Source organism: Danio aesculapii, chromosome 2 (genome assembly GCF_903798145.1).
Source record: "Danio aesculapii chromosome 2, fDanAes4.1, whole genome shotgun sequence".
Lineage (NCBI taxonomy): Eukaryota > Metazoa > Chordata > Actinopteri > Cypriniformes > Danionidae > Danio > Danio aesculapii.
Genome location: NC_079436.1, coordinates 29,766,881 through 29,792,899, shown reverse-complemented (window position 1 = coordinate 29,792,899; position 26,019 = coordinate 29,766,881). Strand labels below are relative to the sequence as shown.

At 35.4% G+C, this 26,019-nt stretch overlaps 3 protein-coding genes across 3 annotated transcripts; 2 read left to right on the top strand and 1 right to left on the bottom strand.

The window, feature by feature from the left end:
* Window positions 1–2,436: 2,436 nt before the first annotated feature.
* tmem70 (transmembrane protein 70) lies at window positions 2,437–5,510 on the bottom strand. The gene is made up of 3 exons (XM_056476866.1): window positions 5,206–5,510; window positions 3,170–3,269; window positions 2,437–3,057 (listed from the first exon to the last, which is right to left on the bottom strand). Exons 1-3 carry the CDS (start codon window positions 5,404–5,406, stop codon window positions 2,612–2,614), a joined length of 747 nt encoding a protein of 248 aa, XP_056332841.1. The 5' UTR covers window positions 5,407–5,510; the 3' UTR covers window positions 2,437–2,611.
* A 155-nt stretch (window positions 5,511–5,665) lies between these two features.
* On the top strand, window positions 5,666–10,209 carry elocb (elongin C paralog b). The gene is made up of 4 exons (XM_056476879.1): window positions 5,666–5,784; window positions 6,090–6,115; window positions 9,235–9,378; window positions 9,577–10,209. The coding sequence occupies exons 2-4, from the start codon at window positions 6,112–6,114 to the stop codon at window positions 9,765–9,767; spliced, it is 339 nt and encodes a 112-aa protein (XP_056332854.1). The 5' UTR covers window positions 5,666–5,784; window positions 6,090–6,111; the 3' UTR covers window positions 9,768–10,209.
* Window positions 10,210–17,919: 7,710 nt separating this feature from the next.
* ube2wa (ubiquitin conjugating enzyme E2 Wa) lies at window positions 17,920–24,602 on the top strand. Its single transcript, XM_056466813.1, has 6 exons — window positions 17,920–17,959; window positions 18,507–18,598; window positions 19,498–19,600; window positions 20,437–20,592; window positions 20,686–20,761; window positions 23,731–24,602. Exons 1-6 carry the CDS (start codon window positions 17,945–17,947, stop codon window positions 23,742–23,744), a joined length of 456 nt encoding a protein of 151 aa, XP_056322788.1. The 5' UTR covers window positions 17,920–17,944; the 3' UTR covers window positions 23,745–24,602.
* The last annotated feature ends 1,417 nt before the right edge of the window (window positions 24,603–26,019 follow it).

The window sequence follows — 26,019 nt, the reverse complement described above, 5'->3', positions numbered from 1 at the left end:
GGTGTAGCCTAAAATAACCCACATGGAAAAAAATTACTATATTAATTTATCATAAATACTTTTAATAAAAAAGAAATATATGAAAAGTTCCTCTAAGTGCCATCAGAAATTTTCTTCTAAAATGAACAATTATTCTCAGGCTCCTTTGTATCGTTTCACTTTTATGGCAAGAATGTGCTCTTGGCATTGCCTTTAGAGTGAAAAAACTAAAAACAAACATAGGATTTTGAGAAAAATTATCATTTTAGAAGAATATTTCAGACGGTACAGAGGATTTTGCATCTGAAATCCTCATATAATAAATACTATTTTTTTTTTGTTTACTGTTTATGTATTATAGTTGACACATCATTTTGTTACTGAGCGCAATACTATTATATATATGTGTGTGTGTTCATGAGTTTCCTTTGCCTGAGATGGTTCTCTGTGTGCCTGTTCCCGTTCTGTAATTGTGATTAATCCTCATGGTGTGTCAACAAAAAACAACTGTTGTCTCTTGTCCAGTGTTTCTCAATGACGATCCTGGAGGACCACCAGCTCTGCACATTTTCTACGTCTCCATAACCAAGCACACTTGATTCAGATCATTAGCAGATACTGAAAGATCTGTAATGGGTGTGACAAACAAAGGAGACATCCAAAACATGCAGTGTTGGTGGTCCTCTAGAAACGTGGTTGAGAAACACTGCTCCAGTCTATAGTGTGTACATGCCTGTACTAGACAACTTCTTGTTGTATTTAAACTAAGGCTGCACAATATATCATTTCAGCATCAATATTGCAACGTGCGAATATGCAATAGTCGCATCATAGAATATGCAATGTTGAGTTGTGATTATAATTAACCAGTAAATTAAGTTTAACCCTACAACAGTAAACAAATGTATTTTAAGAAATGTGACTGTGTAAAATTTCAAGTTAATTCGCGTGCACAAAAAATGATAGAATATGTGGCTTTAACAAAGATTAATTGTATTTTTATTACATTTGTTATTTTACATTTGATTGCATTACGTCACCTCGATACTGTTAGAATATCCAGAAAACCACAAATGACTGTCGATTTAAAAATATCTTAAATTAAAAAAAATGTAAATGTTTGCTGTTTGTTCAAACTACTAATTCATAATGAGCTGAATAAACACAATTCTAAGGTTTTGGAGGGATAACAATTGTTTTATGTTCAATCAACTTAAATTTGTAAAAACGATTAAGTTAACTTGCATAAATTTGTGTTGGGACAACATGAAGGAATTGTGTGGAACCCCACATTTTTTTACAGTGTTCATTTAGTTTATATAATAATTTTAAAACTTTACATATTAATAAACACACTCCCTACAAAATTATCAAAATGTAAAATTATGAACTTTCTTCAAATACACTTAAAACTTACTCATTGGAAGAAAACCAATAAATGCATCCAATAAATTTGTTTAGCACCAACTAAAGCAATGTTTACACAATTAAATGCAATTGACTTGGTGCGACATGATTTTATTAAATTAAAGTTAATACAGTTGTATTGTTATTTAACTTAAACTCAAAGGTCTGATAATATCATGAATGTCTTTTATGTCTCGTACATTTCAAAGTCTCTTAGTTTTATTTGAAGCTATCCTAAATTAACTAAATAAGCCATTTTAAGCATTTTTATGAGTTACCAACACAATCTCACGGCAATTCGTAACTTTTTGATTTAGTGGCTAATTAATATGAATTCGTACGATCTAATTCGTACAATTTAGTACGATTTGCTCATCCGCCAATGACGGTTGGGTTTAGGGGTGGGGTTAGGTGCCACGCCTCCTTTTTAAAATCGTACAATTTCGTACGACTGAACTCGTACGAATTAGCCACTAAACTGTCAAAACGTAAAATACTTACGTTTTCTCGTGAGATCAGGCTGGAGTTACATATACAGTTGGTTAAGACTGGTCTCAGAACTAATTTTAGAACAGTTATTGCTCACAGAGCAAGGCAATAAACTGCATTTTTGCTAATTAAGCTGCCAACACCCAAAGCATGGATGCTTTGTACATTGCCACGTTATTACAAGCACATTGTTTAAGAAAACAAAGTAGAACTCACCTTCGTAGCTGTACCAAAGACTAAAATCCTCTGAAGAACACAATAATCTTCTCTCAGAAAAGGCAGAGGACACACAAGGCACTGCTACAATATAAAAAATAAAAACTGAAGTGTACCAATACATATTAACTCTGAGGGAAAAGCTAGTATAAGATATCTGAAGAGAGTCTTAATTCTTAGTCAAAATTATAACCTGCTTCACAGTAAAAAGTCCTTTTTAAAAGAAAAGGTCTAGTGGTTTTTCAATGTATAAACAGCACTGGGTCATGGGAATAAGGAACTATCTGAAAACAGAAATTAAGCTATCAGATAAAACCATAAAAAAATCAGGAAATACACAGAGTGTGTGTGAAGATAGTACTGTAAATACGGCTTTACATTTATTTACACTTTTATACATCACAAATATGCCAGACGACAACTGATGCCTGCCAATATTCAATACATTACAATGCTGCACTGAAAGGATTTTAAAAATACTACTAGACTTGGTTGTTCACCAGTATTATACATACACAAGTTAACTTTTATCTGGTTTGCTGAAGTCATCCATGTCAAATGAAAACGGCCGGTCGTAACCCATGAGGTGGTTGTAATCATGTGGTAGAGAAAAATGCATGGGGTTGACCAGCATCGAGCGTTTCTTGGCATAAAAACTAGTGAACATTCGGCTCACGTCAGGGATCGTGACGTCACTCTGATGAAACACAGTCCGTTTCTCCATTAGGACAGCGCTGTAAGTGATGGCCGTGTACATGTCTGTCTCCTTGTTGTGGTACAGCCGTATTACATAGCCTTTGGTGATGAAGTGGAGGAGAACAGGAGTGAAAAATGTGAAGAAACCTATAACGCCACAAAAAGCCACTTGCAGTGCCAAGCTGTTTACACCCATGCCTGTTTTCATGAGGACAAATGGCATCACACAGAGACTAAACATACTGCTGGAGTAGGAGAAAAACTTCACACCTACAACAAAAGAGCACATTAGCATAATTAGGTTGGAGATTTGACAATAACCTGTCATTGGTTGTATTTGTTTGTATTTTACAAGTATAAATATCATAGGTGGTTTATTTACCGCGGACAGCTTTTCCTAGGTTGCCCGAGTAGATCAGATCTCCATCTTTAGACTGGACTGGTGAGGAAGTGTACCATCTTACAGCACAACATGACTGCAGCTATGAAAAAACAATGAGAAAAGCACTTTTAAACATTGAGATACAGAAAATTCTTCTTAGTATTGATGAACATGAACGTTTTTTATTAGTTCACTATAATAGTGCAATCTCATAATCGCTTTAGAATTACTTCTTGGTAGAGGTCAATACAAACACTGCAGTTCAAGATCTGTAAGAGTCTTTTGCAGACTTTTAAGGTTTTTGTCTGCATTTATTTGATCTATAAAACAATACAAACAGTACAGTTGTGAAATAATACTTAAATATTAATGAATGTTTTTATGTAAATGCTGTGTATTTTAAAATATCATTTATTCCTGTGATTCAAAAAAGATCCTTTTTACATTTGCAGGTTTCTCAGTAGCAGAAGGTGTCCTAGTTGGATAAACTTAGAGCGCAATGAATGAGAAAGTACAAATAATTTTTTTTGCAATCTTATTTGCTGAAATAATAAAAGAAAAACTCCATGATGGTGTTATCAAAACTTTCAGAAAAAGGAAAATAAAAGTGTGAGACTGATGACGGCAGCCAGAGGAGAGAATAATGTCACATTTACTCTCGGCACCACAGACCCTGTATTAGAAACACCTTGCATAAGCAGTAATTCGTTTTTTTGTAATTCAACACAAAGATGATATAATACATTCATAAATGCATATAAATGTTCATACTTAAAAAAAAAATCTAAATATTGAAAACTTTCAAGGATTTAAGATTATGATGACCGTTAAACGCCTTATAACAGTCCTCTGAAAAGGGTCCATTGAATTTTCAGCATCATTACTTAAGTCTTCAGTGACAAATGATCCTTCAAAAATTATTATAATATGCTGCTAATTTTTTTATCATAATCAATGTCGCAAACTGTTGTGCTACTGCATTTTTTGGGAAATGTATTAAACATTTCTTTTCTTATACATTTATACAACTTTAAATTTGACAGAACAGACATTTACAATGTTAGAAAAGATTGTATTTAAACTAAATGTTGTTATTCTTAATGTTTTATCAAAAAATCATGGAAAGTAAAAATCTACATTAAATATTTATAATAATAAAAGCAACAAATCTGCATATTGGAATAATTTATGATGCGTCACTGAAGCCTGAAGTAATGATGCAGAAAAATCAGCTTTGAACTACAGGAATAAATGACATTTTACATATATAACCAATTAAGAAACACTACAGTTAAATAATAAATGATATACTATTTCACAACATTACTGTTATTATTATATTCTTGATCAAATAAGCACAGCTTTGGTGGTAGGCATGGGACAATAACCGTTTTCTAGGTGTACTGCAGTTCGAAAAAGACAAGGTTTTAAAACCGCAAACTTTCCTATGATTATAAGTAAGATTTTTTCATGTACATTTTTCTATTTTTTTATTTATTGTTGTTGTTGTTGTTGTTTTAGGACAACAGTCTCTCCAGCAGAAAAGATTTCCAGTTTTCTCATGTCTCAAAATAAAATATATTGTGTTCAAAGGGGAAAAAAGGTTTTGTTTTTCACCCAGACAATTAAAAAGAACATATTTTAGAGCAGTAATCTCAATAACGTGAAACGGATATTTTTATCCAAGGTTACCATACATACCGTCATATTCTTAAACCGGCCCGTGCTTACTTGGTGGACAGGCGAGACTTAATAATATTTCAAATATATTAGAGATCCTAAACTTTTGAATGGCAGACCATTTTAAATATATTTATACATTATCTACAATGTGAAAATTATAGCTCTCCACATTTTAAAATGAAAATGGAAAATAAAATGATATCTGTATATTAAAAGTACTTGAAATTTCTACAAATATTTACAGAGCGAAATTTTTCCTTTCTTAGTCAACTGAAATAAAATACAGTCTGCTGACCATAAATATCTGCATAAAGGTTAAACAAACAGCATTTTTAATTTCATCTATTATGTACCTTATTTGCATGTGCTTTTAAAAATGACCTTCGGATCACATGCAGCAAATGATCCTCCTTTGTCAAAAGTACAGCCCGAGAGCTGCAAACATTCCCATTGCTGAGGGATGCTGGACGAACCCCGATCTGGACATTTCTGATGATGTGTTGCTGTATTTTTGACAAGCGCCGCATCCCATGTAAAATCCCAACCTGGTACATTTTATCATGTGGAGTTTTCCCACTTCCTTACACGGTAACACGACTAAACACACCGGAAGCGATTTGATTAGCGAACGTATACGTGTGGTTTAAATTGCGGTGTGTCACTAGATTATGTCCTCCACAGAATCTCACAGTTGTCAGAAAATATATATACAAAAATGTACATTTTATGGCAATTCAAACAAAGAATAAAATGTCGTGTTATTAATCTGTAAAGCGCAAAGAGAAGGACTCTTAGTTTTTAATATCCGCCTGACAATTGCTTCCTGTTGACGCCACTGACAACAGAAGGAGCAGCTGCCAGAAGAACAGAAGCTCACCGGAGAAAAAAAAACCCTGACAAAAATCTGCTTTGACCTGTTCAACTGTATTAAGGTGAAATATTATATCGTCTATTTAATAACGAGTATTTAATCTCAATTCCAGTGAATGCTAATGAGGTTATTTAGTGAAAAAATACAGTAATTTGTTCAGAGCGATTAGGCTAACAGCAAAGGTAACTCATTGCTTTACATTGATTTACTTTAACGTTACTACGTCCAGTTGTAATGTCTCCAAAACGATCCCCTTTTTAATAGAAATCAGCTTATGTTTTTTTTTCATGAACATACAATGTACATGTGCTGTTTTAATGTTAACACATGTTTTAGTACGTTAACTATTTCTTTGCTATTCCACAGAGAGACGAGGAAAGGCAGTATAATGGGTAAGAAATTAAAGTTCTGTGAATGTTGGCATTAAAGAGGGACATTCTAAAACGCTTAACGTGTAAAAAGTGACTTAATGTGCCTAAGTTAAACATCAATCAGAGAAATCCAAATGTTTGTCAAATTTTACTTGTAGTTAACCCTAACTTCTATATCTATTAAAAAAAAGAACGAGCCCCAATTCCACAGTTAAAGTGAAAAACGTCACGTTAGGCGTTTTCTCCCCCATTGAAATCCATTTTGAGGAAAAAGCTTAATGTACCTTAACAACAAGTGGGGAAACTCAAATTTCTATCAAATTTTACTTGTTATTAGCACTAACTACTAGCAAAAGAATGAGCTCTGTTTCCACAGCTAAAGTGAACAATATTGTGTTATGCGTTTTCCCCTATGTCATTGACATGCACAAGCGCATTCTTTTGACAGCAAGAGTTAATATGTTATAATTAAAATAAGATTTTATGAACAGCCTTTTTAACATTTGGTTTCCCTCGGTTGTTGTAAAGTTATGTTAAGCCTTTACTTATAATGGACTTTAAAGGGGGAGAAAACGCTTAAAGTGATGTTTTTACACTATATCTCTGGACTCTTTTTACAGTAGTTGGGGTTAATTACAAGAAAAGTTGGACAGAAATTTGGGTTTCACTGGTTGATTTTTAGGTACAATAAACCATATTAAGCTTTTTTCATGCTAAGCATTTTAGAATGTCCCCTTTAAATACCTTTCCTAAAATACTTCATTAACTTGATTCTCGTATATGGTCACTGTTTGACTCTGATGATACAATATACCAGTAGTTACGCCTTTAAATGTCTTTAAATTGTTGTTGCTCAAGACCCTAACAATCTAATAAGAGTAGAACGTTGTGGTATTCAAAAGGTGTGGTATTAAATGTTATATTCTTGTTTCATTATAAAAGCATCTTCAAAATAAATAAAACATCTTAAAATACATTTACTTCATGCACATCTATTACATTAAATCTTTTCTGAAGAGCTGACTTTAAGTAAATTTAAGTGAGTTTACACTCAAAATTACTTTTCTGTTTGAGACAAGATTATTTCTTTTTGGGTTCATTGGCAGATATTTCTTTTTGCTTGAATAATAAACTAAATAAATGGATCAGTTTCACAGAAAACAAGTTTACTATTATATTATTATTACACAAGACCTCACCTTGTGGAATTTTGCTTCTCATCTTGTGTAAATGTAACTGGATTTAGAAACCTCTAAACAGTATATGAGTTAAACCTTTATTTGTAAAATGCAATAAAATGTTATAATATCGGTACAAAGTTATCCACGCTCTGAATGATGCCAATACAGCACAAACTCATTGGCTGCTTAACATTTAAAGGCACAATATGTAATATTTTTCAACTCAGACATTGTTATATATTTTGTTGACTTATATACTTACAATATGCCAAGTGTTTCTTAGAATAGTGCTTCCTAACCCTGTTCCTGGAGGTACACCAACAGTTCATGTTTTGGATGTCTCTCTCCTCTGACCCATTAACTTCAGGTTTTGGAGTCTCTTCTAATGCAGAGTTTCCCAACCCTGTTCCTGAAGGCACGCCAACAGTACACATTTTCATCCTCTCCCTAATCAAACACACCTGAAACAACTATTCAGAACATTAGAAGAGACTCCAAAACCTGAAGTTAATGGGTCAGATGAGGGAGACATCCAAAACATGAACTGTTGGTGTGCCTCCAGGAACAGGGTTGGGAAACTCTGTCTTAGAGTATTCAAATCCAGAGAAGTTAATAATTATAACTAGTGATATAGATCGTGACCTGTGTAACCATGCTAATGACATCACACACCTTCAATTTCTGGTTTGATTTACAGGGAAAAACCAAAGAAGGTTTAATATGTTGTGTTTTATTAGACTGTACAGAACAGCATTATAACAGAACCTTAAAATGTGATCAGTTTGATAAAACAGTGCTGTAACTTCCTGACATCATCACAACCAGCAGAATTGTTGGCTAGGACTGCACGATATTGCAAAGATTTGACATTGTGATATTCTTTTCTCTGTGATATAAATACAATTTGACCAGAGGACTTAAATAGCTCTATTTGCAAAGTCATTACTTTAGATTGATTATGGTGATTCTCTAGGGCAGTGAAATATAAATATATCTTTATGTCGTTTATTGTATACATATAATAAACAAAGTACAGTCAAAAACACAACTGAGCAAATGTTAAAGAGAAATAAATCGTGCTTCATGGTTTTCTGGAGAGAGTGTAACAATATTCAGGTACAAAAACTAAATAATTAAATGTAAAATAACATCGCCTAGCCATCATATAAATAATTTAATAAAATAAATCTTTATTAAACTTCATGTACTACTAAAATGCTTTATTGTCTTTTAAAATGCTGACATAGTCACAGGCCTTTAAAACATATGCAGATGGTAAGCTTTTCACTCTATTATAGTTCAATTCTGCAGTGTCTCTACAAATCTCCCGTGTTTTGACCTGTGGTTTCTGCTCAATAGAGGTGCAACGGTTCGATATGTATCAGGGTTATAGGGTCACGGTTTGTGCTATGCTTAGAAAAAAATGCCTACAGAACAATTCAAAGACCAATAAACGTATTTATTGGTTAACAAACACCTGACAATACAACAGCTTCACACATATGACTGTAGATTTACATGATCTCTCATTAATTAAGTAAAAGTACGACCACTTGTATGTTCAAATAAATTGCTTAAGAAAATAAAGAGAAGGCGACGCAGTGGCGCAGTAGGTAGTGCTGTCGCCTCACAGCAAGAAGGTCACTGGTTCGAGCCCCGACTGGGTCAGTTGGCGTTTCTGTGTGGAGTTTGCATGTTCTCCCTGCGTTCGCGTGAATTTCCTCCGGGTGCCCCGGTTTCCCCCATGTAATGAAGACAACAACTCCCATGATTCCACACTCATCAAACTATGCCTCTATTGTGAATACGTGCCCTCTGGTGGCCAAAATGACATACAAAACCTATTAAGAACATATTGACTAAAATATTCATTACATAATCTTAAAGTCTTACATTTAGATTAATATAACATGCAGAAACCCTTTGATTATTGTGTATAATCACATTCATTTATTTTAGACGGAGAAGAAAAGACCTATGGTGGCTGTGAAGGGCCAGATGCCATGTATGTGAAACTGATCTCCTCTGATGGCCATGAGTTTATCGTGAAGAGAGAACATGCTCTGACATCTGGAACAATTAAAGCTATGCTTAGTGGTCCGGGTGAGTATTTGCTACGAAAGCAGTTTGAATCACTATGGAACGACAATTTAAGTGATATCTGTAGTATGATATAATAATCCAGCAGTTGTAATTCAATGTACTCTGTATTTATTTTTCATTTGTGTAGTGATTTTAGTTTCTTTGCATTTATCTTAAAGCACAAGGTGATCGTAACATTGGTTTGTCTTTGTTTTTCAGGCCAGTTTGCTGAGAATGAAACAAATGAAGTCAACTTTCGAGAGATCCCATCTCACGTTCTCTCCAAAGTGTGCATGTACTTTACTTACAAAGTCCGCTATACTAATAGTTCAACAGAAATTCCAGAATTTCCTATTGCCCCTGAGATTGCGCTGGAGCTTTTGATGGCTGCAAACTTCTTAGATTGTTAAACATAAAAAAGCACACATATATACACATCTGGCTGCAGAATAAATATGAAAAGCAAAATATTATTGTTTTTTTATTGCTTTTAAATACTATTAGGTTTGAAAACCAATTAGTTCTATTTAATCTGCATTTCTTTCCCCGTTCTTTAAAATTAGTGGATATCTTAAGTTATTTTTGTCTTTTTTTGTCTTTGTGTCTTTTTAAGCTCTGACCCAGTATTAACTTGCATAAATTTAGCTGTACGGAGTGATGTTTTCCGATTTCAATGTTTTCATGACCAGAGTCAACAGGGCAGCAATGTTATTTTATGATGTAACAGTTTCAGCCAAAATAGATTTGTCATGCCTTTTCTGCATGTGGATTGATCAGACAGAAGTCTTGTAATTGTCCACAAGAGTCATTCATCAGTTGTTTAATGAATAAAATTAGCTGTTCTTGAAAAAAGTTTGTTCATTCATTCCAGTCTGCTTTGTGCATTTGTTATGTGTAGTTAAAGCATTATCTAACATTAAGATTCCTCATGTACCTCTTACGTTAAGCAAAAATAAAAAGTCCTCCCATTTGTCATTGATGATAGGATATTTCGGAAGTTGAATAACATAAGTATATGTTTAGGTAGATTTACTATAATAAGAGGAGATCCTGCAGTTATATATTATGTATGGTCCAATTTTCAGTAAATCCTCATTTATTTATAAAATTGTAAATGCATATACAAGTACACTCCTCACAAATCTCTCAATACTGAAGCCAAATCTGGAGCTTATCTAACAAAATAACTTACGATAACAGTCCAAACACGTGTACACCCAAATGTATATGTTATAGAAACATAACCCCCCCCCCCCCCCCCCCCCCCCCCCCCCCATCAGCTCTTTTGTCATTACTTTAGAAATTAGGCTATAGAGAGTCATTCAAACATTAACCACCCACCCAAATTTTAAAAACAAATACTATGGAGGTCAATGGTTGCATTCCAGCTTTCTTCAAAATATCTTCAAAACCGGTTTGGAACAAGTAAAGGTTGAGTAATGATGACAATTTTCATGACAACTAACCATTTAAAAAAGGAAAAATATTTCAACAAATTTGTTCATTTTAAAGTGAGATGTTAATAGTCTGATGCTATTTAATGATTTATGCTTAACTAATAGTGCCCCAGCAGATGCGAAGATTAGCTGAGTATATTAAGCTGTGGTAAAACCCAACTGTTTAACTCGTATGCATATGTATATTTAAACATGTACATATGTTTAACACATGATACACTCCATACATATACACACACTACACTCTGTGCATATATACATGATACATTCCACACATATGCACACATGATACACATCTTTACATATACAAACAGGATACACTACATACATATACACACACCATACAAACATACACACATGCACTCATGATACATACACACACTATACATATACTTACATGATACACTCCATACATATACACGCATTACACTCCATACATATGCATTCTCTACATATACTCACATGGCACACGCTATACATATACTCACATGATACACTATACATATACAGCATACTCATGAAACATTCTATACATATGCAAACATGATACACTCTTTACATATACAAACAAGATACACTTCAGTCAGGGTCTGGGAAAGAACCATACATATGCACACATGATACATTCTATACATATGCACAGATGATACACTCCATACATATACACACACACGATACACTCCATACATATGCACACATTATACACTCCATACATATGCACACATGATACATTCTATACATTTGCACAGATGATACACTCCAGACATATGCAAACATGATACACTCCATACATATGCACACATTATACACTCCATACATATACACACATGACATATTCTATACATATGCACACACGATACACTCCATACATGATAAACTATACACACATGACACCCTGCATACATTTACACACATACACTCTATACATATAATACGTTCATGAATATACACACAAGATACACTCCATACATGATACCTGCTATACATATACACAGTCTACACATATACTACACACATGATTCACTCTATACATATGCACACAAGATACTTTCTATACATATAAGATAGCACTTGGGTCTCTGGCATGAGAGGTGAGTCACGTAACCACTGAGCTACTGGAAGTTGATGAATTCGAACAATGAAAGGAAATAAGAGACAAAGTCAGACAAGGCAACAAAACGAAACATTCTATACAGATACACACATGATACTCTATACATATACTTACATGGCACATTATACATATACACACGATACACTCCATTTATATGCACACAAGACACACTCTATATATATACACACACACACACACACACACGATACACTCCATACATATGCACACATGATACACTCCATACATATGCGCACATGATACACTCTATACATATGCACACATGATACACTCCATACATACGCACACACGATACACTACTCATATACAATACACCTGGGTCTCTGGCGTGAGACGTGTCACATAACCACTGAGCTACTGGAAGTTGATGAATTTGAAGAAATGAAAGGCAATAAGAGACAAAGTCAGGCAAGGCAAAAAAACTAAACCGAAACACTATACATATACACACATGATACTCTCCACATATACTCACATGGTACACTATACACATCCGTATACACTCTATGCATATACTCCATACATATACACACGATACACTCCGTATACACTTTATACATATACAAACATGATACACTCCATACATATACGCACATGATACACCCTTAACATATACACTCTATATATATATATATATACACACACATGATATACTCCATACATATGCACACATGTTACATATACACACAATACACTCCCGTCAGTGTCTGGGATAGAACCTGGGTCTCTGGTGTGAAAGGTGTATATATATATATATACACACACACACACACACACATAATACACTCCATACACATGATACACATGCACACATGATACACTACATATACAATATACTCATGATACATTCTATCCATATACTCACATGATACACTCCATACATATGCACACGATACATACAGTATACAGTATACTCATGATACATTCTACACATATACACACACATTATACTCCATAAATATGCACACGATACACTCCATACATATACACTCGCATGATACACTCTATACATATGCACACATGATACATATACATACTACACATACAATACACTTTATACATATACACACTCTATACATATACACACATGATACACTCCATGAATATGCACACACGATACACTCTATATGTATACACACATGATACATATGCACATTTAATAAACTCCATTCATATACACACACACACGACACACGATACCCTCCATACATATGCACACATGATACACTATACATTTACACACATGATACACTTTATAAATATGCACACTCTATAAATATACACACACAAACACAATACACTCCATACTTATGCACACATGATATACCCTATACATGTACACACCCCATACATATGCACATATGATACACTCCATTCATATACACACACACAATACATATACACACACGATACCCTCCATACATATGCACACATGATACACTCTATACATATACACACGATACACTTTATACATATGCACACTCTATACATATACACACAAACACGATCCACTCCATACTTATGCACACATGATACGATTGATACACATAATGCATTCCTATACATAGGGCGAAGGTGATGTCGAGGTTCTGGAGGGCCGAGGGGGAGCGGACGGCTCACCCGACCGAATCAACGACAGAGGTCCGGAAGCTTGCGGCGGAGCCAGAGAGACAGAGGACCGAGGCGTAGCTGGAGGGAAGGAGCGCAACGGAGCTGGCAGGATGGAGGGACGAGGCGCAGCTGGAGCAGCGGAGTCCAGAGGTGGAGGCAGGGTGACGATTGACCAAGGCGGAGACGGAGGGACGAGGGAGCCTGGTGGAGCTGGTGGGCTGACGGTCCACGGAGGAGATGAGGGAGGAGAAAGCCAGGGTCGGAGGGCCGGGGCGGAGGCAGTAGCTCGGAGGGTGGAGGAGATGATGTCGGGTGACAACCTCTGGTCAAGGAAGCAGGTAGGCAGGCCCTCGGTGAGACCTCCATGCCTGAAGCTGGAGAGTGAGCTGAGGGACTGGCTGACTGTCGTAGCGCTGGAATAAGCTGAATGGCTGTAGGTGATGACATCAGCGGAGGTGACGAGGGTGGGTCAGGTGGAATGCTGCTCTTGACCCTGGAGCTATCGTCTTCGGGGATCAACAGGGCTGAAAGGCTGTCTGGCAAAAGCTCCTTGGAACTCGGAATCAAACATTTGCTGTCTGGGAACTGCGGAAGGGGTATGACTTCCCTCCAGAAGTCGATGAGCAGTGGGGTTTGGTCCAGAAACTGCTCACCCTCTGCTGTGGGTGGCTGGGCGGGACTCTCGCTCAGTCCCTCGACGTCCACCAGGACTCCCGCTTTTAGCGTTGTTGCCGGCTCACATATCTGGTCAGATGGTTGGTTGAGCTCCTCCTGCTCAGTGATGTTCCGCTCTGTCGCTATCGATGGTGATGGCTCACATACCGTGGGTGGCTCTCCATCTGCGATGGGCTCTAGTGCACGCTCTCTGCAGACGGTAGTTGGGCTGGTCGCTGGTCTGGAGTGGCACTGATGAGTTCTTCTTCCGTATGGGCGGTAAATGATGGTTTGTTCCTCGCCAGTGTCCACTCCACAAAAGCAGTGAGATTGCCCCGAGGACCATCTTCGGACGACAGTGCTCTGCAAGTGGCATTCAATAGGGTATATGCCGAGCTAGTGTTTTTCCTATACTGATAATTTTCCGGTGACCTGTCATTGTGAATTTTTTTTCCATTTTATACGGTTCATTTTACAGCATTGATGTTGTAATCAGAATCGGCAGGCTAGCGCAGAAGCTCCATTGAATATAATAGGGTAAAATAAATGCTCATATTATAAAGACATGGTGGGGGAAATGTAATTTAATGCAGTGCTTCTTGTACAATCTGAGACCCACTTTATATCAGATATCACTCAGCCAGTGGAGATCGCTGATTTTTACAGAAAACTGACCTTAAATGCGCCGATTTTTGCATTGGCATACAGTTGACCGGAAGCGCTTAACCCAGGTTACTGGCAAATTCAAAGTCCTATTAGCAAGCTTCGCCATATACCCTATTTGGAGTTGTAGAACCCGCAGAGCACATCGTCTGGCGAGAGGAAGGGAAAAGAAGACACTGGGGCAAAAAGACTATAAAAATAAAATGAGGGGAAAACATGCAACAAACTTTCTCTTTGGGACCTGTATTATGTAATGCATTGACTCACTCAGGAAGGCAAAAAGATCGCAGGATTTATCAAACAGGTACATTTACTTACAAACACTCACTTGGAAGGACAAGCCACAGGGACAACATGGGTTGACCACAAAGAATTGCAAAGACTAACCTGTCACGATCACCAGCAATCTAAACACCACAGATCGCTGGAAAACATTCACATTCACACAAACTACAAATCTGCCGGTTTATGGACTACAGATCCCAGTCGTGCAACACACACACTCACCTGCTCCAAGTCACCATTCCATTGATTAGACCTCACAGCTGAAGCTGCTTTTGGACTGATTACTGGACTAAATACAGTACATTAACACACAGTTGTGGCTGAGTCTTGTTAGGTGTATAGTGACATCACAACGCGTTTCCTTTGTCTTGCTTTGCCTTGTTTTGATCCTCGCCTGGTTTATCTGTTTATCCCTGTCTACTGCCTGCCTTCTGACCATCTTCCTGTTATTTTGACTACGACTCTGGATTGCCTTTATACATCTGTTTGCTCCTGTGTTGATCATTTCTTGCCTGACCATCTCTTTAATAAAACCTGCGTTTGGATCCTCACCTCCGTTGTCAGTGTCACATCCCTGTTACAAAACCAAACTAAGGGGTATAAATACACACGGACATAATTACACTGATGATACGCAGGGTGATAAACACAGGTAGAACAGATGAACATTAACTAATGGCGGGAACAAGAACAAAGGACCACATGGGGAAAATCACATGATGAAAACACAGGATCCGACATTACTATAATAATCTATTTGCTATCATACTTTAAACGATAATGAGTTTGAATGCTCAGACTAAAAATAGTCTATGAGGTTGCTACTGTTTTGAAGCCGTTACTGTAATCTTTTAAATGAACGAAGCAGTTATTTATTTCTGCAACATTTGAAATGCTGAGTTCTTTATTTTGGTAATGTATGTTTAAAGTGATGAGGAAATAACTGGTCCACTGCTGAATCTCTTTTTCAGCCACCTGATGATGAGAAAGACTTTTTCATAGTGGGCATCTTAATGGTAAGCCAGGCCTTCCTAGAGGATGTTATGAACATGGCTGCAATACTGGTGGAGGGGACTATGATTTTTGGATCTCAAAGGTTTCCCATATTCTTTGCAACATATTTTGAACTTTATGCTTTGACCATAAACTATTCCAAAGGACTTAGATACACCTTTGATCCAGCAAATTTTTATGAAGATTTAGGTAAGCTGCAAAAATACTTTTATTGTTCAGGAGTGATGTTTCTTGTCATGTGACCTTCTTTATCGTTTCACAACAGAGCAAACCATAACTGTGTTTTGAATATTGTAATTGCATATTTAAATATTGTAATACATTAGATTGTTCAGAGAAGAAACAAAAAGTAAGCTAAATTTGAACAAACCTTTCAAATAGCAAAAAGATGTTTGGAACGTTTGGCAAAACATTGTTATAAAGTTGTAAATTTTTCTGTGAATTATTTAGAGTTTTATTTTTTTACAAAAGTTCAACTAACAATTTTTTAAAGCTGCATTCAATCAATTCAGCTTTCTTCCAAAACTTCACTGTTTTTCTTTACAAGTTTGCTAAACTTATTGGTTTAGTTTGCTGAACTTTTCTAAATACTGTAGGTAGAACAAACCCAAAAAAATAACTACAAAATTAAGTTTTATATATCAAGTTAAAAAACGTTTTTGCAATGTAGAGTTATATACTTTAGTTTCTCTTTTTTCAGCCCAGTGGTCTCTGATTGAAAGGAGGCAACTTTCATTGGTATAAAATCATACTGTACTGAAAGCAGGACTGAACTGATGTTGTTTCAGTGGTTTTTCCCATGTAAATATTGTTTAATTTTAGTTATGCTTTTACAAAATTTGCTTATTAAAATGTGCTTATTAAAATGCTTATTTTGTGACCGCTTTAATCTGTTTAGCATCATTGTAATAACATTATTTCAGGGTGCAAAACTGGCTAAAAGTCAACTTCAAAGTTCAACGTTAATTGTATGATAGTTGGTTGATGTTTTAACATTTATTCAATGTTGGTTTCAGTGAAAATAGTGATTTAATTTTGGTTGAGTAAATGCTGATTTTGTAACCACTTTGATCTGTTTATCATCACTGAATTAACATTCTTTCGGGGTGCAAATCTGGCTAAAAATCAACTTTAACGTAATTTGATAATAGTTTGGATGATGTTTAAACATTTATTCATAGATCTAATTTATGCAGCGGATGCCCTTCCAGTCGCAACCAATCTCTGGGAAACCTCATCATATATATATATATATATATATATATATATATATATATATATATATATATATATATATATATATATATATATATATATATATATCCTTCTTTTAAGTTTTTTTGCTGTTGTTGTATTGTTTTTTTAATCTTAAATTTCTTTTACATTTAGCTGAAAACTTGTTTAACGCATTGACGCATGACGCATATGGGGCGGGGCATGTTGTCATAAGATAAGTGCGTGTTCAAGAACTATTTTTTTAAAGTGCAATTATTTGAAGGTATATGTATAAGAAACAGTCCTGCAATAACAATCTCGCTTGAGTCTTCTCATTTAAATAACCAATGCCTAATATGCGTAGATTGCACAAAACAATATAATATTTTCTATTTAAAAAATTAATTCGAGATGATTTTAGAATTTTAAAACAGATTTTTAGCATATTCGTCACCTGTAATGTCCACTCTTGAATGTTGTTGCATTGCGGTTCCGTGAAAAAAAAAACTGATCATACGTCATTCGGCCAATCGCCTCACTGCAGGGGCTTTCCATCATGGCGTCTATGCAGGTGAGTAGCTATCTATATAAACAAGCAACACTTTTCAAATAGCACTATCAACAATTTTTCCCATATTGCAGTGACAGGTCCAGGCTGTGTCCTGTGTCTGTCCGTGGTGATCTGAAAACAGGAAGTCCGCATTTTGATCCGAACGCACATTTGTTTACTTTGTACGCTAACGCTCAGTCAGTCTGACAGCCTAACAAAACTCCGTTTCGTCTCTTCGGTTACTATTTATAACGCTTAAAAGCGGTACCTTAAAACTGGATTTATGTATCAGAATGTAGCAGGGTTGTAAAAGTTACATTGTTGTGATAGCATCGCCAGCACTGCAACTCGTTTGTTTGACTAGCTCGACGTTAGCAGTCAGCTTGCTAGTTGTGTTTGTCAGTACTTCTCAGACATCAGAGTTTATTTGAGGTGGAGGTTTCATATTTCGTATTTATTCGGTTTAAAATTGTATACTTTGTATTAGTTGTTTACGCCGATTTAAAGGGCGCTGTCCTGTGTTTACACTTAGCTCTGTGCATTAACCCAAGTTATTTTCACTTTCCAGAAGCGACTACAAAAGGAGTTGCTGGCATTACAAAATGATCCGCCTGCTGGAATGACTCTCAATGAGAGAAGTGTGCAGAACACAATCACTGAGTAAGTTGAGAGATGATGTGTAAAGAGACACTATCAATCAGACAGTTCACTTGAGGATATATAATGTTTCACTGAGTTTTCTAAATCAATATTATATGTCTTACTGTAAATATTTCAACTGTACAAACTTTTTATTTTCTTTTTCTTGTTGTTCTAAGTTTGCCTCATAATGCTTTATTAAAATATCATAAGATATTACTGACTTCTTTCTGATGACATTTGCTGGACCTCTCTTATTATTTTGAGTGTGATGCCCACATCTCAGAATATGTCATCCCTGTGGAACAAACTGATTATGGATGTGCATCACAATGTACAAAAAATATCAGTGCTTACTTGTTAAATAATAGTTCTCCCAGAAATGTTGCCCTTAATAGCATGCCTATGGAATCCCATAAGACATTCTGTATGTATTTCAAACACAAATTACTTAAATTTTTGATGAAAACTGAAATTTGTCTTTCAAGATTTAATGCAAACAAACATGTAACTCTTCTATAAGTCCATAAAGAGATCATAAAAGTCATCATATAAACTAATTAGTTTGCAATCTGTTAAAAAGACATGAAGGCTTTAAAAGGTGGATCGAGTTAATTCAGACACTTGTTCACATACTCAGAAGGGAACTGTCAGTCCTCCTATTGTGAAAGTAGTTCAACCACTAGTTAACTTTTTATTGTAAATGTTTAAACTACAAACTTGTCTCTAAAAATAAAAACTATTAAAAAAATATTTTACTGAAGTTTAGGTCCTCTGTGAGGGTCTATAGAGGAGTCTATATACTTATTGGTTGACGCATTTATTGAGCCAAAAATATTAAACAGCCATTCAGATGTGCTTTAATCAAAGCAATGAATGAATTATTTGAATCTCATAAATGTGTCCTTGTGTTTGTCCAGGTGGTTTATAGATATGGAAGGTGCTCAAGGGACTGTTTATGAGGGGGAGAAGTTTCAGCTGCTCTTTAAATTCAGTAGTCGATATCCTTTTGAATCACCTCAGGTAAATTCAACACATCATTCTTCTTTCATGTATTTTAAAGGGGACCTGTTCTGCAAAATTGCCTCTTATGTGGTAGTGAAGTGTGTGTAAACAACAGACTTGCCAAAAAAACTCGAGCTCTTTTTTTTTTTTATCCCCAAATATCATAAGTAGTGTCTGAAAATATGCTGTTCTAGATTTCCTTATTCCGATGATCAGTTCTGTTAGCATAAATGACTAGGAATAGCTGCATTCAAGTAAGATATTTAGTATAATTACTTTTCAGTGTTTTCTCTGTAGTTTGATTCCCAATAACAGCATTTTAACACAGATCCCTGATATTTCTATCCCACCTGTTAATGTTCATGGAAGTAACTATTATTTGAGCCTTGTGCAATTTTGGTATCTTCTGTGTATTTGACAAATTAAACCCAATAAATTGCTAAACACAACTTTCTTTACACCAATTTACACCAATTGAGCTGTCTAGAAGTGTGTTTTACTGTGTGTCAAGAAAATAGTATTTTATGACTTTAAATTGACAAAACTTTGAATCATGGAGAAATAAAGTTTTAGAAATACACAGGCATAATAGTGTAAAAAAGTGTAACAGGCATAATAAAACCAGATAGGTGTTTTTGTTGTGAGCTGAAACAAGAGACACATTGTGCAGACAAATAAGTGTTATATTTAATCTTGTAAAAACTATATAAAAAGAGAGAGGGGGACATAATAAGTCACCTTTAAAATGTATGTTCTTTAATTTTCACTTCAATTTCCCTTTATGTATTACAAATCTCCTAAAGTTTGTACATTTGTGCAATGGATTGCTTGATCTTAATTGATTGTTTCTGTAGGTTATGTTCACCGGAGAGAATATACCCGTCCATCCGCACGTCTATAGCAACGGTCACATCTGTTTATCTATTTTAACGGAGGACTGGTCTCCAGCTCTGTCTGTGCAGTCCGTTTGTTTAAGCATTATTAGCATGCTGTCAAGCTGCAAAGAAAAGGTAAAGTTCACCTTTGATTTAACCAAGCTCACAAAGCTAAAAAAAAATGTATGGTTTGTCTAATGAGCTGTCTAATGAATGTTTTCTTTTCAGAGACGTCCTCCAGATAATTCTTTTTATGTAAAGACGTGTAATAAGAATCCAAAGAAAACTAAGTGGTGGTATCATGGTGAGTGTATCCCAGTTTCTCTGTGTATGTTTAAATTGATGCAATTATTTTAATATTTAGTATCTTGTTTACTCTTGACAATAAGGTGCATTTTTGTCAATCTGATCTCAAGTGGACAATGTTAATGTAAGTGTAAACAGGTGGGAGCTTGTTCAGAGCCTTGTTGCATAAATCTGGTTTGGGTTTTTACCCAGGTAAGTTTGCGTTTAGTTTGAACAAACCTGAATTTTTCAGGCTCAAGAAGGTTGTTTGGTAATATATTTTTAAACAAAGTTAGAGAACATTTTTTTCAGAAATTATTTTAAGGGGATTGTCTAAAAAGATGACTCCTGGGAGAATTTTCAAATATCTTATATTCCGACATAAAAAAAGAAAGCTATACTATAACTTATAGTAAATTCTATAGTGTTTTAGAGCAATACTATAGAGAAGTACTTGAATTCACCTCTTATTCTATAGTTGCTATGGTAACACAGTAGCTTTAATATTTTAAACATATTTTAATATTTTATGATTTTAAACCAATACTGTAGTTTTCTAAAACGCTATGGGGTATGTTATACTACTGTGGTAAAAACTAAAGTATTCTACAGGATTTATTTGGTTTAATTATTGACAGAATGTTGTGCTACATTCATTAAAAAGTTGTAAATACTAGAATGCAGACAGTATAATTCACTTTACAAACACTATAGTATTTATTGTAAATTACTAGTGTTGTTTTTCATGTGGGTGACATTTTATCTGTATTGTTATTTGCATGTTCTCTGCATGTTTTTAATGATGTATTGATTGAATATATACATGTAGGCATGAATTATAGCCAATGCTGCTGATATAGCATTAAAACAAACAAATAAATAAATATAGAAAAAAACAGTTACTTATCTAACATAAAAAAAGTACAATCTGCTGGTTTTTAACTTCAAAAATAACATTTGAATATAGTAATGAAAACAACCAGAACATCACCCTTTTTCCCTACCTTACTACTCCCCCTACTAGGTTGGTGAGTTTTGATTGGATTTCTTAGTCTTGGTAACTAGAACTATACAGCTAAGCTGCTCTGGAGTAGATTTTAGTTAGAGATGGCAAACAAAAAACAGGGCCAGTCAGATGTGAGAAAAGTGACATATCGGATCCAATGAAGTTCCTGTTCGTCTTTTTACTCCAAATTAAAGCCTTGTATGCTAAAAGTCAAAACTGTTTTTTCCTCATATTTATATTACATTTATTTATATTTCATATTATATATTCACCAGCCACTTTATTAGGTACACCAACTGCTCGTTAATGCAAATCACATGGCAGCAACTCAATGACGATCTGCTGCAGTTCAAACGGAGCATCCGAATGGAAAAGAATGGTGATTTAAGTAGTTTTGAATGTGGCATGGTTGATGGTGCCAGATGGGCTGGTCTGAGAATTTCAGAAACTGCTGATCTACTGGGATTTTCACGCACAACCATCTCTAGGGTTTACAAAGAATCATCAGAAAATAAGAAAATATCCAGTGAGCAGCAGTTCTGTGGGTGCAAATGCCTTGTTAATGCCAGAGGTCAGAGAAGAATGGGCAGACTGGTTCCAGCTGATAGAAAATCAACAGTAACTCAAATAACCACTCGTTACAATCAAGGTATGCAGAAGAGCATCTCTGAACGCACAACATGTCGAACCTTGAGGCGGATGGGCTACAGTAGCAGAAGACCACATCGGGTGCCACTCCTGTCAGCTAAGAACAGGAAACTGAGGTTGCAATTCACACAGACTCCCCAAAATTAGACAGTAGAAGATTGGAAAAAAGTTGCCTGCTCTGATGAGTGTCGATTTCTGCTGCGACATTAGCATAGTAGTGTCAGAATTTGGCGTCAACACCTTGGATCCATCCTGCCTTGTATCAACGGTTCAGGCCGGTGGTGGTGGTGTAATGGTGTGGGGGATATTTTCTTGGTACACTTTGCGCCTATTAGTACCACTTGAGCATTGTGTCAACGCCACAGCCTACCTGAGTAGTGCTGACCATGTCCGTCCCTTTATTTTGACCACAGTGTACCCATCTTCTGATGGCTACTTCCAGTAGGATAATGCGCCATGTCATAAAGCGCGAATCATCTCAGACTGGTTTCTTACACATGAGTTCACTGTACTCAAATGGCCTCCACAGTCAGTGGATCTCAATCCAATAGAGCACCTTTGGGATGTGGTGGAACAGGAGATTCGCATAATGGATGTGCAGATGACAAATCTGCAGCAACTGCTTGATGCTATCCTGTCAATGTGGACCAAAATCTTTGAGGAATATTTCCAGTACCTTGTTAAATCTGTGCCACAAAGATTAAGACAGTTCTGAAGGCAAAAGGGGGTCCAACCAGGTACTAGTAAGGTGAACGTAATTAAGTGGCCAGTGAGTGTATTTTTATTAGAATGTGACATTTTAAAGGCTATTACACAAAATATTTATACTAAGAGCACTTTGAAGGATGTTTTTAAAAATGGATACCCAAGAAGCGTTTTGTTTATCTCAAATAAATTTTTTTAGCATCTGTTATGAAAGTGTAATTATTATGTAACATGTTTTTGAGTATGTTGACTAGATATATTGTCATGAAACGAATGCCTTTTATACTAAACGTCAAAACTTGAAGTATAAAAGTCATAAGTTGCTATGGTAATAAATGAAATATAAACTCACCGGAGTTGAAAACCTAAACTGGCTTTGTGCAACAAGACTCTGAACAAGCTCCCACCTGTTTACACCTATATTAACATAGCCATAAGTTGCTGATGTAGCAATACATAAACAAGCAAACATATACGTTTTGTGCAGCAGGCATCCAAAGTATTCAAATGCACTTTCAACCATATTGCATTTGTCATGTAAACACACGATCTTCTGATAGAAACACTCTCTCCTGAAAGAAAAAAAAACTTTGTATGCTAATTTCTCATTTACTTCTTCTGTTTTGCAGATGATACATGCTAGTATCCACAGCTTTTTGATATACAAACAGACTTTTCCAAGTGCATCAAGTACTTTATGATACAGTCTTTGGGTTAAGACTGAACCAGCAGACTCTGGGATGGTGGTTTATGTGTGGATTAGGCGTACACGTTTGCTGACTGGAAAAAGTGCATAAAAACTGCAGGAATGTAACCCACCCGGCAATCATGTTATGATGGAAGCAAGATGTGGAGGTTTTTTTTCATTTGGTTATGTTTGTTTTATAGTTCGTTTATTTTTTCATAAGCCTCTAAGGGTTTTCATTGTTTGTGCAATAATAATAATGTCAGTGTGGGTGTGGAATATAAGGAAAGTCAGAAAAGCAACTATTGTAATGGATCAGTAATCATAAGCCTTTCTATTCCTGCTTGGTTATGCACTGTGAATCTCGAACAGGGCAAATTTGTTCATGCATATTTTAGCCATTTTATGTTGAATTTCGTAGCTGGGTGTGGTGTATAATAATGTTCTGATAAATGTTGCAGATATGTACAGATTAGATAAGAGGTGCTGATCATGTTATGTGATCTTGAATTACACAACGGTTCTGGGTTAAAATTGAAGCACTGGTTTTATAGGTAGACCAACGTTTTGTGTAGTAAAAGTAAGAGATAACTTTAGGCATAATCACTTTATCTTTTATGTGAAGCTCTGTCTAGTTATATTAAATTATCAGTTTGATTTAATGGTTGTATCCTGCTGTGCTGGGAATGGTTCATTATTTTTTCCATGCCGTTAGCTTTAGGAAACATCCAGTTTGTCTTCATTGTTTTTGTTCTATCTTTATTTAATAACTTTATTTAAGAGAAAAAGTTCTTATTAAAGTAATATATTTTGAAATGCTGTCATGTATTTCAATTAGACTGCATTATAAATGTACATTGGTTGACTTCAATAATGGGTTGGTATTAGGGAAGCATGTAAATTGCACACTGCACCATTAAAGGGATAGTTCACCCAAAAGTGAAAGTTCTGTCATCATTTATTCACTCTTGACTTGTTCCAAATCAATTTGCGGGTCTGTCTCATGTTGACCACAAAAGAAGATTTATTGAATGTTGGGTGAACTCTCCCTTTAATGTTTGAGGAAATTCATATCTGTCCACTAGAGGGGAGTACGGTTACACGTTAAGCGAATATTTTCTGTTCATCTATAGCAGGCGCTGTTTCAGCAAGACGGCTACCTGCTGTTCAAGGGTTTAGGGCAGGGGTGTTCAAACTCAGTCCTTGAGGGCCAGTGTCCTGCTGTTTAGATCCAGCTTGCTTTAACACACCTGCGTGGACGTTTCTAATATATCTAGTAAAAGCTTGATTAGCTGGTTCAGGTGTGTTTGAGTAGGGTTGGAGCTAAACTCTCCAGCACACCAGCCCTCCCGGACCGAGTTTGGACACCACTGGTTTTGGGTCAGTAAAGTTTTTAATCAAAGGCCGCATTTATTTAGTTTTTTCGAACTTATTAAACAACTGTATTTGACCAAATATAAGTATTTTTATAATATTTTATCATAGTGCTGAATATGTTTTATTCATATGTTGAATTTTCAGCATCTTTACTCTAGCCTTCAGTGTTATGATCTTCCAGAAATTATTCTAAAATGCTGATTTGCTGCTACGGAAACATTTATTATCAGTTTCTAAAACAGCCGTTTATGTGTAAAGAAATACACTTTTTAAAATGATGCTTTGATAAAGTTTGACGCAAGCAGTTGATTGAATTCAATTTAGTGTGTAATTACTGAATATAAGGGTTATTCTGCGGGTATCTTGAATCTCTGAGATAAACCTTATATTGTTTTTCAAAATCAAAGTTTAATGAAAAAGTTTTGAATGACACAAATTACATCAAGTTGTCTTTAAATATGTTTGCAGATGTAGAAAAATTTTGCTTGAAAATATTAACTTAACTCCCACTATAGCTGACTGCCTACTCCTGCTGAATCGTCTTAAATTGAGCTTCATAAATCATGAAATAGTCCTAATAGATTTAATTTTCATGTGTACTCTATTAAGTTAAGCATGAAACGTCTATTTTCTGTATTGTTTGTAGTTCCAGTTATAAAAAAAAAACATTTTGGTTTAACTTGCTTTTGGATCTGGTCAACTCTTTTACATAAGTTATAATAAAATAAGCATATCAATCTGCAAAAAATAAAAATAGAATAGCATGTGGATTACTCCAAGAGACGTGACTTTCTCTGGTGGGAAACTGGTATTGTGGCATATCATTTATTCTTCTAATGTGTGAAAAATGTTTAGG

What these genes read in the sequence shown, in the direction of transcription:
- tmem70 (XM_056476866.1), bottom strand. Translation starts at nt 5,406, where the DNA reads ATGTACCAGGTTGGGATTTTACATGGGATGCGGCGCTTGTCAAAAATA. An exon ending in TAAAAGCACATGCAAATAAG is followed by an intron (nt 3,270 to 5,205) that starts GTACATAATAGA and finishes GTTTTTTCATAG; the next exon opens with CTGCAGTCATGTTGTGCTGT. An exon ending in CCTAGGAAAAGCTGTCCGCG is followed by an intron (nt 3,058 to 3,169) that starts GTAAATAAACCA and finishes CTTTTGTTGTAG; the next exon opens with GTGTGAAGTTTTTCTCCTAC.
- elocb (XM_056476879.1), top strand. An exon ending in AGCTATGCTTAGTGGTCCGG is followed by an intron (nt 9,379 to 9,576) that starts GTGAGTATTTGC and finishes TTTGTTTTTCAG; the next exon opens with GCCAGTTTGCTGAGAATGAA.
- ube2wa (XM_056466813.1), top strand. An exon ending in GTGCAGAACACAATCACTGA is followed by an intron (nt 18,599 to 19,497) that starts GTAAGTTGAGAG and finishes GTGTTTGTCCAG; the next exon opens with GTGGTTTATAGATATGGAAG. An exon ending in TGTCAAGCTGCAAAGAAAAG is followed by an intron (nt 20,593 to 20,685) that starts GTAAAGTTCACC and finishes TTTTCTTTTCAG; the next exon opens with AGACGTCCTCCAGATAATTC.